The sequence below is a fragment of the Marmota flaviventris genome, chromosome 7 (assembly GCF_047511675.1).
Source record: "Marmota flaviventris isolate mMarFla1 chromosome 7, mMarFla1.hap1, whole genome shotgun sequence".
Classification (NCBI taxonomy): Eukaryota; Metazoa; Chordata; class Mammalia; order Rodentia; family Sciuridae; genus Marmota; species Marmota flaviventris.
In genome coordinates, this window is record NC_092504.1 from 61,453,149 (window position 1) to 61,469,401 (window position 16,253).

At 38.6% G+C, this 16,253-nt stretch overlaps 1 protein-coding gene across 1 annotated transcript; it reads left to right on the forward strand.

The window, feature by feature from the left end:
- Positions 1–356: 356 nt before the first annotated feature.
- Positions 357–9,296, forward strand: Ccng2 (cyclin G2). The gene is made up of 8 exons (XM_027939805.3): positions 357–668; positions 1,677–1,814; positions 2,426–2,563; positions 3,806–4,056; positions 4,384–4,462; positions 4,558–4,656; positions 6,736–6,941; positions 7,870–9,296. Exons 2-8 carry the CDS (start codon positions 1,677–1,679, stop codon positions 7,991–7,993), a joined length of 1,035 nt encoding a protein of 344 aa, XP_027795606.1. The 5' UTR covers positions 357–668; the 3' UTR covers positions 7,994–9,296.
- The last annotated feature ends 6,957 nt before the right edge of the window (positions 9,297–16,253 follow it).

The window sequence follows — 16,253 nt, forward strand, 5'->3', positions numbered from 1 at the left end:
TCACCCCACCCGTATCCAATCAGAGACCCGGCTACTTTGGGCGGACTTTTCAAAACAGGGGAAACAAAACAAATCGGGGACCTTTAAAAGGTGCGATGAGACCAGAAATGATCTCCTTCCGCCTCTCAACCAGCTCACTGCCCTTTCCTCCTTTCAATCGTGAAATGAGACGGATGCCCAGACTCCACCCACGGCCTTTGTAACTGGGCGGGGGCTGGCTAGGTACAGCCTAGGAGAGGCTGTGGAGGTCCAGAGAGACACTGGACACTGTGGCTTAGAGGCGGGACTCTTTTTCAAAGTCTGTGGAGGAAGTGAAGGATTCCTCCGCGGAGAGTCACGTGCCCCGCCCCCTTGGGGGCGTCGAAAACTCAAAAAACAAAAACAAGGGCTTTGCTGGGGCCTCTCTGAGGCTAAGGCGGTGCAGGTAGAGGCACCGGCAGTGAGGGGTCAGCGTTGTGCCCAGAGCTGGGTGGGCGCTGGGGGGAGCAGGATGAAGACAGTGCTGTAAGGCCGAGGCGGCCGCGGCAGGAGGGAAGGCTGGGATGTCGGCCCCGGGGCACCGCTGAGGCGGCAGGTCCCAGACCTCGGAGACGGGTCCGGCGCCCCCACCGCACCCCGTATACTCTGAAGTGCAACGCCAGGGGCCGTGGAGGCGCACCTTTGGCACGGTGAGTGGGCCTCCTGGGATTGCTCTGGGTTCCTTTGTTCCTCCTCGAGATTGTAGTGGGGATGGGGGAGGGTGATTAGAGACTTCTGGTTGCTGCCCACCCCTCATCCCCCCCCCCCCCAACAGCCCGGGTCCTGCCCTTTGCTCCAGCCCCTGGGAGTTGCTCAGTCAATGTTGGTGGGGTGGATGAAGGGGGCAACAAGGCTAAAAGCAGTTCTCTGCTTCGGCATCCACACCTCCTTTTGTCACCGGGGCTTGCTTGGGTGGTGCTTCCAGGATTGACAGCCCCAGAGCTCCGCACAGTTGCGGAACCCAAGCGTGAGTGGATTCACTGGTGATGTTCCGGTGTGGGCAGACTGAAGCTCTGTATCTCGACCCCAGCCCAGTGGGCCACGCCCCCTCTCGGATTGGGGTGTCTGGCACTTGGGGTACTTAAGTAATTGGCGCTGCGGAAGTGGATAGGGAAATCTTGGAGGCTGGGCTTTGACGGGGGTCTCTGGTGCTGGGATCCCCAGGCGGGGCGGAGCTCGAGAGTCTCCTCCCTCTTGTTCTTTGTTCAGTCGCGAGACTTTTTCTCCCCTCCTTCCTATTGTGCAGTACCCCACCTCCAGAACCCTGGAGCTTCCCCGGCTCCCTGCTTGGTCCCTATAGTCCCTGTGCAGTCCCCTGGACAGAAGTCCTCTATGCACAGCTTTAGGTGGGGTAGATAGGCAGACCCTAGGGACGCTGCCAACCCGCAGACAGTTTCCTGTTTGTGAAGCACCTCAGCTGGGGCTGGCTGGTTTGGCCCAGCGCTGGCCAGCGGACGTGACCACAAGCCCTTCCCCTGCCACACCTCCTTGGCGGTCAGGGAGGTTCTGGCAGATTGGTCCCCTCACCACCATTTCCTTGCAGGGGTGTGCTGGCGCGCCCCTCGTTGGAGGTATTGCCATCATTTTTTTCTGCCTTACTTCACGGTGCCCGCACCCCCAAGTTACATATTTAACCTTATGTGGTGTCTTTGCTACAGATGAAGGATTTGGGGGCAGAGTACTTGGCAGATCGTGAAGGAGTTCAGCTCCTTGGATTGTTGAGTTTCTATCTGGAACAAGAGCAGAGATTCCAACCTCGAGAGAAAGGGCTGAGCTTGATTGAGGCTACCCCAGAGGTAAGTTTGCAGGAAGGAGGACTTGCTCAAGTAGCTAATGGGGATTGGAGAAGGTGATCCCGCCTCCAATTGAATGAAGACTTAGGCCAGCAAAAGACCAAAATTGGTCTTCCTGGAGTACTAAGAAAAACCTTAATACTCTACAGGATCGTGTTTTTGTTTCTTAGCAAGAAAGGAAGTAATACCAAGTATAGAGAAGTTCAGATGTTAGTTTCCCCAGCCTGCTTCTTCTGAGTGGGAGACTCTTAGAGAATTGAGCAGTTCATTTCCTACCCTCTGCCTATGAAATATTTATAGAATCTTAGCTGATTTTAGAAAAACAAAAACAAGCAAGGAAACATTTATTCTAAGGGAACTGAATTATACTGTATTTGCTGTTGCCCTCAGGAGTGTGGCAAAAGTTCAGGTTATGTTGAATTGCTGAAGTTCTTTTATGATGTGATTTTTAAATTAGTGTTTTACATCTTACATCTGATGAAGCTTTATTAACCACTCTTTCCCTCTGTGTTGTTGAAAGTTAAAGGGAAAGGATACCTTATTCTTTGAATCTGTGCATCATTTATATAGTTTTAAGAATATAATTAACTTTGGCTCTTGTTTTTTTATTGTAGAATGATAATACTCTGTGTTCAAGATTGAGAAATGCCAAAGTAGAAGATTTAAGGAGTTTAACTAACTTTTTTGGATCTTGCACTGAAACGTTTGTTCTAGCTGTCAATATTTTGGACAGATTCTTGGCTCTTATGAAGGTATTTAATCATTTCTGTAATTACATCCTATCAATACCTTTTCTATGTCCAGAGCCTAGCACAAAGGGTTCAGTAAATATTTATTAAGTGAACGTAACAGAAGTCTATTATACATATACATTTATAATAAGAATTGTGATTGTTAGTGCCAATGCCAGATCAAGAGACTTTAAGTGTATATTGTATCTTATACTAGGTTTTGCTGTACCTCTTAAATACTTTTTCTTGGAAAATGTGACAAAAAGAAGACTTTTTTCAGTACTCAATATAAATATGTATACAGTTCTCAAAAGAAGTTTTCATTTTCATCACATTTCTATTAGAGCCTAGATGCTTTTAATTCCAAAACACAACAAATGAAGTAGACACCCTTCCCTGTGAGTCTTTTGAAAGTGAGCCACAGTCATTAACAATCACTAGCAACTGTTAGAAAAATGTGGTAATTCTCCTGCCAGTAGGATTGCTCTCAGCTGCTAGGTCAGTTTTCAGGGCACTGGAAAGAAAAGGACAGCCATCTGTCCATTGCATCTTTTATACATGTCCCACATGCTGCACAAACTGATGCAATATTTCTCTTGGGTAAAATAATGTAGAAGTATGGAATAGTTCTTAAGGATTTTTTGCATAAAAAGTTGTAGAAAGTATTGTTTTTATATCTGAAGATGTAGCAGGTTTTCTTTTTTTAACGTTGAAAAGCTCAATTTTTTTGAGGGAGATTTTATTTTAGATTTACAAAATTTAAAAGATTACAGAGTATTACTCAGTGCTAGAAATCTAACTTTTCACTGCATTGTGTTTTTTTCCCCTTGCATTTAAGTATTTTAAATGTTCAAAAAAACCTTATTTACTTTTTTAAACTGGATTTTGATTTTACTGGTGCTGGGGATGGAGATTGAACCCAGGGCACTCTGCCACTGAGCTACATCCCAGCCCTTTGTTATTTTCAGACAGGGTCTCGCTAAGTTGCTGAGGCTGGCATTGAACTTGCCATCCTCCTGCCTTTGCCTCCTGAATCACTGGGATTACAGGCATGTGCCACCATGCCAGGCCTAAAAACAAATGCTAAGAAGTTCTAAAATGTAAAAATGAGTATAATTGTGGGTAAAGGCAAGTGTATATATATAAGAGAAGCAGCTGGATTGTGTTCTCTTTTAAGAGTAGGGGCATGATTACTATATATTTTTAAGTATCTGCTATACTTAAAGTGACAGTTAAAAGAATTCTTTTGTTTTTGTTTTCCAGGTGAAACCTAAACATTTATCTTGCATTGGAGTCTGTTGTTTTCTGCTGGCTGCTAGAATAGTTGAAGAAGAATGCAATATTCCGTCCATTCATGATGTAATCCGGATTAGTCAGTGTAAATGTACTGCTTCTGACATAAAACGGATGGAAAAAATAATTTCAGAAAAATTGCACTATGAATTGGAAGCTACTACTGCCTTAAACTTTTTGCACTTATATCATACTATTATACTCTGTCATATATCAGAAAGGTTAGTGGGATTAATAATGAAAGTTTTGTACTTTGAGCATTGCTGTAACAGTAAAATATTAGGGTGCCAGTTTTCAACTTGTTCTCTTTTTGGTTTTTGATTCTGAGGATGTGGCTCAGTGGTTAAGTGCTGCTGAGTTTTGGGGACTTATTAAGTTGCTTAGGGCCTCATTAAGTTGCTGAAGCTGTCCTTGAACTTGGGATACTCCTGCTTCAACCTTCCAGTTCTCTGGGATTCCAGGCATGCAGCACCACACCCAGATCAACTTGCACTTTTAATAGGAAGTTCTTAAAATCATTTAAGACTTTGACATTTTGTATTTTATAGGAAAGAAATACTGAGCCTTGACAAACTAGAAGCTCAGCTGAAAGCTTGCAACTGCCGACTTGTCTTTTCCAAAGCAAAAGTAAGTATTTCTTACACATCTCATAGTTTCTATTTTGAATTTTAAAAAATAAATTTAATTTTTTCTTTTTTCTTTCTCTTTTTATCTTTTGATAGCCATCTATATTAGCTTTGTGCCTTCTCAATTTGGAAGTAGAAACTTTGAAATCCGTTGAATTACTGGAAATTCTCCTGCTTGTTAAAAAGCATTCCAAGGTAAATATCTTAAGTCCAAGGGTTTTTTTCCTGATATTTCATTTTTTTCCCCCTGTGGTATCTTAAATATTAAGTAATATAGTATGGGGTTCTTAATTTTTGTATTCATTTTTTTCTTATATATCAAGTATAAATACAGCTTTGGATATTAAGCTAGATGGGAGTTTGATCAGTTAGTCCAGCACTGTGTTTACTTGCAGGTGTTCTTTCTGTAGTATCACGTCAGAGGCTAATAAAGCTGTATATATTGCCACATGCACATTGTTTTAAAATGTATACTAGGAAGTAGACTTAATATGTGCATTAATAGAATAGGATGGCATTCCTTCTCATCTGTAGGGCTGAATCATTTCATTAGTAGCATTACCAAATTAACATCAGCATTATTTCTCTTTTTAAGCCTCTTAGGCAGGCCATCCCAGTGTTTTTGCAGTCAAAAAGAGGGGTAAGGCAAAAATAAGCACAGTTTGTTTTTATAAACTAATAGTCTAGTTGAGGAAACAAATCATGAGATAGTGTATTCTGTTGTTTATTATCATGTTTCAATGCAGATAATAGTGAATATAGGAATGTTTGGGGGTTGTTAGCCAAGATATATGGCAGACCAGGAGAGGAGCCTGGTGAGTGCTAAGAAATTCTTGAAGAGTGAAGGTTTGCACAATAAAGCTTATATTTAAGAAATTAGTAGACTGTTAGAAGATGGGTTTGGAAAGTCATTTTAGGGTAGGCTTGCAGGTAGACTGAGTGATAGCCACATGCAGGAATAAGAAAATCAAACACAAGCAATAGTTTTCAGAGCCAATCATGGAAATGAGGCAAGGAATGTGAATGACCAAGATTTGGACCTAGAATGGAGAGAATATTGGCATAATTCAAAGAAACTTGGAAGAAGTTAATTTGTGATGAAAGAAGTATGATTTCTGATGCTTGCATACCCAGGCATGCATGTGTTTGGCAGCCTGGAATAAAAACTCAGAAGATAAATTGTGGTTAAAGATTTAGTTTGGAAATTTTCCATGAAGAAGTGATAGTTGAAACCTAAAGAAACTTAGGGAGCTTCTTTGAAGCTCTAGGGTTTTCAATATTGCCCTTTTCTTCCCTTAGGACCCAAGCAAGATAGAGAGGTACATCCAGACAAGTAAGAGCATGGTCAGGTTGGAAAGAGGTTTTTAAGAAGGAGGTGGCCAAGAGTATTGAATTTTGATGAGAAGTTTAGTATAATGAAAATTGAAGGAAGTCATTGATGTCTTGGAGGTGATGTTAATAGAGTAGTGAGAAAGGATTGGTTGAAGCCAGATTATAGGAGGCTTAACATGTGACTGAATCTAGTGGAAATGGAGGCCAAGATGATACAAAAACCTTCTGCTTGAGGTGGAAGGGCATGTGAAATATTTTTTTGGTAACTTCTAGGCTTTTTAATCATAATTTTACAGTTTTCATCTGAACTTATTAATGGTGATATATGGAGGCATCATCAGTGAAAATTGATTCCATGAAATAAACTGGGCATTACCCAGTGGTGAAGGAACTATGTTTTTTTTTTTTTTTTTTTTTTTGGTGGGGGGATCTTCTTTCATATTGGTAACTTCTCCTTTAGTTTATATCTGGTGTCACAATATAAATGTATATTATTAGCAACCTATACAGTGTCTTGTTATAGAAACAACATTGATTTCTATAACAATGTTTATGTAACAAAAGGAAAGTTAATTTTTTTTTTTTGCATGGGACTAGTAAAGAATATACTTGTGGGGGAAAGAAAAGTATAATATATTTGATAGTTGATTTATTAAAAGACAGTTTTTTTAAGTCAGTGTGTTAGAGTAGGCAAACCTTTCTATGTATTGAATGCTATGTAAATTATAGTGCTCTTCCTATAAAATTGGTTCCCAAATTTTGATCGCATTTAAATTATCTGGGGGACTTAAAAATCTCTTGACACCCCGGTTATACTCTGTATCAAATTATAATATTATAATATATTTTTTTAAACCGATCACCTGATAATTCCAAGTGCAGGGTTTGGGAACCAGTGCTATGACCTCTTCATTAAAATATATATATATTTTTTCCTCACAGATTAATGACACCGAGTTCTTCTATTGGAGGGAGCTAGTATCTAAATGTTTAGCTGAATATTCTTCTCCTGAATGTTGCAAACCAGATCTTAAGAAGTTAGTTTGGATTGTTTCAAGGCGCACAGCTCAGAACCTCCACAATAGCTACTATAGTGTTCCCGAGTTGCCAACAATCCCAGAGAGGGGTTGTTTTGATGAAAGTGAAAGGTAAGCAGGTATCTTGGCTAATTAGACTTCCACACACTGTAACTAATTTTTATTGAAAAAGAGCTGTGGATCACTGCAACATAAGGCATCAGAAAAAGGTCCTACTCTTATTGCATAATTTCTTCAGAAGAAAAAAGTTAACCAGCAGTTTCATTAAAATGATAATAATTTATAAGCCTCCCCTTAAAAAAAAGGTGGTTTTTGTCTCTGTCTCCTGCTCTTTGAAATATAGATCAGTTAAAACAAATAACAGTATTCTAGGCTTTTTAATGTTCAAATGAATTTCTAATATGATGCTATGAGGAAGAGACTGAGGGGTAGGTGACTGGAAAATAAAGGGGCCAAGTTCTACAGATATTTTTTCAGTTTTGCCAAATGTCATTTTCTTTTTTAGAATTAATCATTTTTGTAAAGTGAATATTTTTAATAAACTTGATTGTTTTATGCTACAGAGATAAAAGACTGGAATTTTCATTTTTGTAGCTTGTTGGTTTCTTGCTTTGATACTTGGAGAGGATTAGTGATGATTATTGATACTAGAAAGACATTTAAATAGACTATGGAATAGGACATATGTTGTCTTTAGTTTGCATTTCTTGGATTTAAAACACTTAGAATTCTTTAATTAGTTAATGCAAGAGTTGTTATTTGGAATAAGAATATTAGTTTGGCAAGTAGTAATTTGTGTAAGTCTCTTAAAGAAAAATTATTTTCTAATGAGATTACAATAAACTTCACCCTAGGAGATCCTTACAAGTCAAATTCGGCTCTGTATTATAAAGAATAACGTTTGTATACAAAGTCCTAAGACTAGAGATATTCATATAGACTACAGCATATAGACAGACTACAGTTTAGTTCTTTTTCCTATAAAGCATCTGTGTATTTTAAGTAACAATCCACTCTTTTTGTCTCTTTTTCCCTTTAGTGAGGACTCTTGTGAAGATATGAGTTGTGGAGAAGAGAGTCTCAGCAGTTCTCCACCCAGTGACCAAGAGTGCACCTTCTTTTTCGATTTCAAAGTGGCACAGACACTGTGTTTTCCATCTTAACTAATTGTTCTGTGTCAGAGTTTAAATTTGTCTACCAGTTTTAAAGCAATAAATGGGGGAGTAGGTGGTTTTCTGGTCCAGCCCCCATCTAGGCAGGAATTACATGGACTAGAATACCTACCTTCTATTTATTATTCAGATCAGATCTGGCCTATTTTCATATTTAAATCCTAAGCCATCAAATGGGTTAGTGCCTCTTAAATAATTAACAATACTTTAGATATTGGCACTTTATTTTTGTTGTTGGTCTTTAGCTATCTGGGGCAGGAAGGAAGGTGCTGATACCTTTAATTTGTTACTTTTCAAGAAGATTTTTAAAGTTGAGTAGTGTAGCGTAAGCTTTTTTATAAAGCCTTCAGGTGTCTTTATTTAACAGATTGGGAGTGTGCAAGTGCTTCCTTAGCAGGGACAATGGTTAATCTTTTCATGGTTTATCTTAGATTTTCTTCTCTCATTCTCAGAACAGAGACTACACAGTATTCTTAAATGTCAAACATATTCTGTTGCTTTTTAAGTGACCATTGTACTATTTGATGCAGATCCTATAAACTTAGGAATTGTTAACATTTCTGTGAATTTTAGTATATAATGTCTTTAATTGAGGTTTCTGCTAAAGCAGAAATAATTGTTAAGCTAGAGTTGCTAGATAGTTGAATCCTTAATGCCTAAGTATTGTCAGACTATAGTATTATTTTAATGTTATTAAAAAACCCATAATCTGCTAGTTTTGCATGTACCTGTATGAAAGCAGTACAGGAAGTTAAACAGAACTAGGTTAACTATGGAATTGATAAATGTTGATTTAGAAGCACATTTTATCTCATTTTCTTATATTAAAAAGTCTGCATGATCACATTTTATTTCATTTGTAATTCACATTTCAAAAATAATGTGTTAGTATATGGGTGCCAAGATTTTAATATGAAGTAAAAAGAACTCCAGTGTTTGTAGTATTATAGTTTTAAGCGAATCTGTTGTGATCCAGCTGTACGGATGGGGATATATAAAAACTCTGTACACCTAAGATTTTGTACAGAGAATTTTTAACTTTATAAAACTGTATATGAAAATGTAAATCTTTAATATTGTACATAAAATACTGTATTTTTTTACCTTGTGTGTGTGATAGTCTAGTCATTGCATGTAAATATAATTTATTATGTATTCAGTGTTATAATCAGACATGGATGACTTACTTTTTTACTGGTAAGTCAACATCCATTGGATGTTTTCTGAAGTGGATTTTTTTGAATTGATAATAGATTATAATTCAATAAAAATATCATTGAATTTTTGTTTGCAATCACATCTTAATTTTTAATCTTTTGGTAAAAATACTTGCTGAATTTCAATGAGAAGGCTTGAAGTGCCTCTACCGTCAGCCTTCTAACTGGCTACCAAAAGTCCTTTGGGTAATAGCTCCTTACCACAGTTTTGTTCTGCCTTGAAAGTACCCAAAGTGAATCTGTCACTTGAGGATTGACTTCTCTCTGGGGTGGATTCATATTAAAGTAAGCTCTCAGAGACTGGGAATTAACCTGAATGCCTATTAAATTACTGTGAAAGGCAACCAGAATGCCCACGTTGGCAGGTCAGTACAATCTCTGACAAATCAAATTCTAATTACAATGTTGCTTAGTGAATAAGCATGGATGGAGTCCTGCTGGCTACTGGCTGTTTGGATCTTTACGTCTCAGGTTGTTTTGCAAGAGGTGATCTTTTTTTGTAGAAGTTCCCCCATCTAGTTTGATTTTGTAGACTTCATTTTCTGGGTTGGTTAAAAATCAAAGTACCCTGAATATTGTTTTCATGTAATACCACTCCTTCCTTGGAGATAAGGGTGTATTTTCCTACCCTTCAATGGAGAATCTGCTTGAGGATGATTTTCTGAGTAATTTTGGCACATAATGAACAAAATATTCTGCATTCAGATTTTGGTTCTTTGAGATGTAAAAGTTATTTGTGACTTTCCAAATCTTAGGACCCTCTTAAGTTCCCCCAGGGTTGTATTGCTTCTTGCTAGATGCTCCTTCTGAGTAAGTCGGATATGATTTCATTTGAACCCTTTTCTGATTTTAAGTATATTATGTTTAGACTTCTTTATTGAGCTCCCAAACCTGTTTATTTACAACTGGCCATTCTACTTGGAAATTCCTGATCACTCCTAAACCTGCTCTTCCTGTATGTCTATCTCAGTGAATAAAAGTTCTATCTATTCAAGTCAGAAACTAAGGTGATATCTTCATCTCTTCTGCCTGTTTACTGAAGGGTCACCAGCCTCTTATCATTTATGTGATTTTCTTAATGCTGTTTATCTCTCTTTACTTGGTCTCTTTTTCCATCCCTGGTTCAGACCTGCCTTCTTACTAAGAGTTATTGCAATATGTTAGTGATTTTTCATTTGAGGCTTATTGCTTATTTCTTCATTGCTACCTGTACATACTGTTAAAATATGTAAAATTGACCTGAAAAATTGTTTAATAGGGCCCAATCAGAAAACCTATCTTATGACATATAAGTCTCTTTCTGATTAATGTACATTTGTTTCTGGCTTGTTTCTCCATACCATTTCCTATAGCTTAAAAATTTGTATTAAGAAAACTGACAGCTATGTGGAAGACGGACTGAAGCAGGTGTGTGTGCTTTGCTGTTTCTGTTGTGCATGGTGAAGTATTATGCCAGGGCCCTTGGTCTCTACCCATCTGACACTGCTTCTACCTTTCCCTGCAGGAAGTTGAGATTAGACAAACAATTTGCTTTAATTACCTGTCACACTCAGAGCTGATACTATTACAAAGGCATTGTTTGCACACTTCTTATGGCGATTTTAACCATTTGTGATCTAGGATCTGCCTTTGTCTTCAATTCTTTTGAGCATTTTAACATTATGTTCCAATATAGCATGTCTCTGCTTACCTCTCATCCCCCTACCACACATGCAAATTATTAATTTAGTTAGGTAATCCACTTAGATTTTTATATGTGTTAAAACAATGTACCTTGCATTTGCTATTTTTGAACTCAGTTTTCCTAATTATTTAGTACCAGAAATTATAAAAAATTTATATTCATTTGTGTTTAGCCAGTCATATTATATCATAGGTAGTTTCCCAAGATGGCAGCAAGTGAGTCTTCAGTACAAGCTGCTGGAATACAAGCTGCTCTTTTTATCAAATTATTGAAGTCTATTTCCCTTGAAGTTTGGCCTTATGATTGGCTTTGCCTACTAAAGTGCGGTGGAAGACATTCAGTGTATATCTACACCTAGGTTTTAAGAGTATGGCAGTTACCTTTTTAATTCCTCTTCGAAGCCAGCTACCATGCTGCAAAAGAGCTCTGGCCGAGTTACTGAAAGTTGGGAAGACATGGAGAGTGGGTCTTGAGGATGAGAGACCATCTGGGGTGATCTGAGCTCCCAGGTGAATACCACTGTCTACTCCCTGTGGTATACATCGTAGAGGAATCACCCGCTGATCCCAATCAGCTTACAGACAAAAATAATAAGTCTTTTTTTTTTTTAATGTCACTAGATTTTGGGGTGGTTTATTACACAGCAAGAGTTTGTTATTTATGGTCAATTGGTGATTATCTCTGGAGAGATTATAGGTGTTTTTAAAATTATGCTTATCTGTAGTTTCCTTTTTTTTCTTAAAATGGATTTGAATTACTGGCATATTAAAAGAATAAAAAATGAACTTTAAAAAACACATGATAGCTTTCCTTTCATGAAAATTTTTAATGATGTCTTGCTATTCCTTAGCATCAAGTTCAAACTCCTTACTATGAGAAGACCCTCTAGTTGGCTCTGTTCCCTTCTCAGCCTCACTATACTTTTAGCTCCTTCCACTTATGGCTGATTTCATTTACTTCAGTGAGTTCATGCACACTATTTCCTCTGGCTGGAACTCCCCAAGAAGGCCCACTCCTATTGGCCACTCCTGTCACCCTCATCTAATGGACTCCTACCAAATTACCTTACATAGTCTTTCTACCCCCTTATTCACTTGTTCATTTGCTTGTTGGATATCTGAATGTTTCTTATGGGCCAGGCACCACATTATGCTTGCTGTATGGCACAAAGCACAACTCACAATATTGCTGCCCTCTGGGAATTTACAGTCTAGTGGTAGAAACAATGATTCACAATAATTAATATAATTTTTAAAGGGTGTGATGATATTTTCTTATAATCTTTCTGTAACTCCTTGGCTTTACCTGTTAGTGCTACATATTTCCATGAAACCCTATATTTTTTAATACCTTGCTTGTCCGTCCCCCTTGTCTGTTCACCTGACTTGAATATGGGGGCTATTTGTCTCCCTTGTCCTTAGTTGAATGCTCAACACCCGGCAGGATTTCTGGCCCACACTCCTGCAGCTTTATTTAGGTAACAAGCAGCGTTATTGAACACTTACTATGACCCAGGCACCTTACATGAATTATTTAGTCTTTACCACAATGCTATTTGACAACTTCTGCTATTAGTCCCATTTTACATATGAAGAAAATAATGATTAGAGAAGTTAAGTTCCTTCTCACAGATGGAGTAAGTGGCAGGGTTGTAACTCAATCCAAATCTGTCTGCCAAACACGATGCTCTTAACCACAATGTTAACTACTCAAAAGTTGATGGTACTCAATTATTGAATGAATAATGAAATTTGTATGAAGAAAATCCTACTCAAAAAAACCAGTAAAGTAAATCATATTATTCTCCTGTTTTTAAGCATTCCCACCCATATAAAGGAAAAGTGGCCAAGATTTAGAGTTAAAATATCTCATACTCAGGAGTCAGATTAGAACACTAATGTCAAAATTCAAGGCATGCACACAGGACAGAATCCAAGGTTTTGTGCATGCTTAGATGCATACTCTACCACTGAGCTGCACCCGCAACCCCCAATGGCTGGGAATTTTAATTTGCCCTGGAAACCTCTTTGTACTCAGGCCTGTGGGCCTTTCTAAAACCTTTAACATCTAGTTCCTTTTATACTTGGGTTATAGTTTATTATTATTCTGGATTCCAAGACCCAAAGTCAGTGTTAATGGGGGTGGAACTTTGTAATAATAGAGGACTGTTAAAAGTTTGCTTGCCCTTTGTCTGTTTTACTATTATCCAACATAGCAATCACTTTGCACTTACTCATTTAGGCTCTGGGATATTTCCAATAAGTATTTCACATGTCTGTGGTTCATCCTCTTGCCTAAACTGTAAGCTTCTGAAAAGAGACTACATATTCTGCTTCCTTTATATCCTTCAAGGTGCCTAGCATAATGCTAGGCAAAGAACATGTGTCAACACTTTTCTATGCATTGATGATAATGCCTGAACCGTGTCTTTTCCATTCTTTGTTTGGTGAAGCTAAACTTCTATGCATGTAGGGACAAATTCACCCTCTCCAAAGCCAGGAGTTTAAATCATTAACAGGGCATGTGGGAGGCCCTGGCCCACTGGTAGGATTAGGTGTACCTTATTCAAGAAGGTGGTGTACTGAGGAAGAACATAGGCTCTGCACCAAACTGTCAGGGTTTGAGACTGGGTTTGGCCACTAACTCTATGACCAGGCAGGGTTTTAACTAAAGTGTCTTGTATCTCAGTTTCTTTGTCTGTGTAAAGGGCTAATAACAGTGGCTATCTGAAGTATATTGCCAAGCAGCCCCAGCTGTGCAGAGTGGGGATTGCCTTAGCTGCAGAGAGGCATCTCAGCCCTGGACCATATTCTCCCGGGAATGCCTACTACTAATGGCCAGTTGAGGCTGGAGGATGTATAAGGCCTGGTAACTTGGATCCAATATAGAACAATTCAAATAGACCATTTTGGCTTCAGAGCTTCCAGTGACTGCAGCTATTGTGAGGTCTGCATTGTAGCTTTACTCCCTCTAACCAGCCTTTCTTCCTTACCCTTCCTTTCATGGCTGCTAATCTCAAAGGTGCTCCCTAATAAACACTGTGCATCCTAAATTTTGCCTCAGAGTCCACTTCATGGACATTACCACTGGCAACACTGCCTTCCTGGTTACTATGCATATTAAATATGATGATACATGGTTTGGGAACAATGCCCAATAAGACACTCAGTAAATATTGGCTGTAATGATTATTATCCCACTTTTGTCCCCACCTTTACCTTCCTGCTAAAATAGGACTCCCTTATTTGTCTAATTACTATTGAGCTATTATGATGTAGAGTGCTGTCCCAAGCCCTGAGAATTCAAAAAGGAATTCAAGCACAGTTCTTAGCCTTGAGAAACCCACAATCTAACAGGCGAGGCAGATGGAATGTAAGAAACATCTATGAGGTGCTGTGTTAGTGACCTGGCTTTGCTTCTCATCTATTTCTAACCTTCCAGGTGGAAACTTTTAGTTCCATATGTTGTGATCTCAGTCATTCAAGGAAGGCCCTGATGATGGCCTGTCTTCTTCAAGGTTCTGATGATGGCCTCACATTCTTGTTTCCCTCCAGCTCATTCTGTTTTCTACTTGTAGCATATTTTTCCTTTAGCTAAACACTTGCAGTGTGGTTAAATACTGATATGTCCAACAGGGTTTACACTTTCATGAGATTCAGAAACTTTGGTTTGAGGCAGGGTTTGAACAGCTCTTAACTGGAATGTAGTTTTGGACAAGGCTTATTTATTAGTTCAGGTTTCCCATGAAACAGACACAGAGATGAAGTCAGAAGTACAGTAGAACCTCTATGATGTAGAGATGTGACAGAGTCAGATAGCTTGGAAGCAGAAATTGTCCATTAGACGTATCCATTTTGAGCAGAAATGCCAGCCTACTGCTCCCAAGCACTCAGTCATTGGATGAGGACTACCCAGGAAGAGGTTGGCTTTGGCTCAAATACTGAGGTGGAGTCTGATGGTGCTGTAGCTGGAGGCTGTCAGCTACTGTCCTCCTTGTAGCAAGGCAAATCTCTTTCTGGAAGAGAGATCCATGTGGTGCACTTCCAACGTGCTACACCACATAATTTCTCTGAGAACTAGTTTTGTTTTTTTAAATCTGAAAAAGTGATCTTTTTTTAAAAAATTTTTATTGTTGGTTGTTCAAAACATTACATAGTTCTTGATATATCATATTTCACATTTTGATTCAAGTGGGTTATGAACTCCCATTTTTACCCCATATACAGGTTGCAGAATCACATCGGTTACACATCCACTGATTTACATATTGCCATACTAGTGTCTGTTCTATTCTGCTGCCTTTCCTACCCTCTACTGTCCCCCCTCCCCTGAAAAAGTAATCTTGAGATGGGCAAAAGCTCTCAGCACAAACACTCCAGTCAAACCACTACACTGACACACTGGACCCATCTAACATAACTTTTGGCAGCCTCAGGTGGCATCCATGAGAGAATCCAGTCCCCTTTCGAGTTCCTGTCTGGGAAAACTCAGTGCTGTGAAAAGAATTTGCTGTTTGTTTTGGCCCATACCTGACTACAGGGCCTACAGCCCTCTTTCCTAGAACATTTACTAGAAATGGCTTTAAATTGTGAATTATTTCTGTCCCTTTGAGACAACTGAGTATCTTTCTCTAGGACCTTAGAGCTGTTCCTTTGAAATGTAATCATTAAGAACGAAGGCTTCTGTCTTTCTCCTAGTCTCTGTGGAAGAACAAAATCCTACCTCTGGTAATTGCCAGCTAGCACATAGCTGGCCTAATCATATTTCCACTGAGCAGTGCTTTGTAGTCGTTCACTTGAGACCTTGCTCACTCTCCTTCCTTATTCCCTCATTTCCCCCTTTAAATGGCCCCATCCCCTCTGCACAAATCGGAAGAGCCTCATACTACTGTCAGTAGTTGCTGAACAACATCTGTTTTCACCACTTTCATGACTGCATGGCTTTTTTTTTTTTTTTTTTTTTTTGGACAAAACCAAGATCTACCTTTCCTACTACACAGGATTGTGAAGACAGAGCAGGTTAATGGAGAAAATAAATAAATAAATAAATAAAAGTTCTGTAAAAAAGCAAGTTGTCTGTGTGAAGACAACTTGTATATTTTCCTAAGGGAAGGTTTTCAAAATACATCAGAATATTTTTCTGTCAGTATAACTCCTTTATAAAAATATAAAGTTGATAATGCCTAAAGTGCTACTCCTTAGATATTACTGTCAATAGAATATTTATTTTTAATCTTTTTTTAATGAAAGTATAAACACATCAATTTTTCTTTATCCAAGTATGGGATCCTATTCTATATAACTTCTATGACCTATGTTTTTTGTTTAACAATTTATCAGGGGGACATATC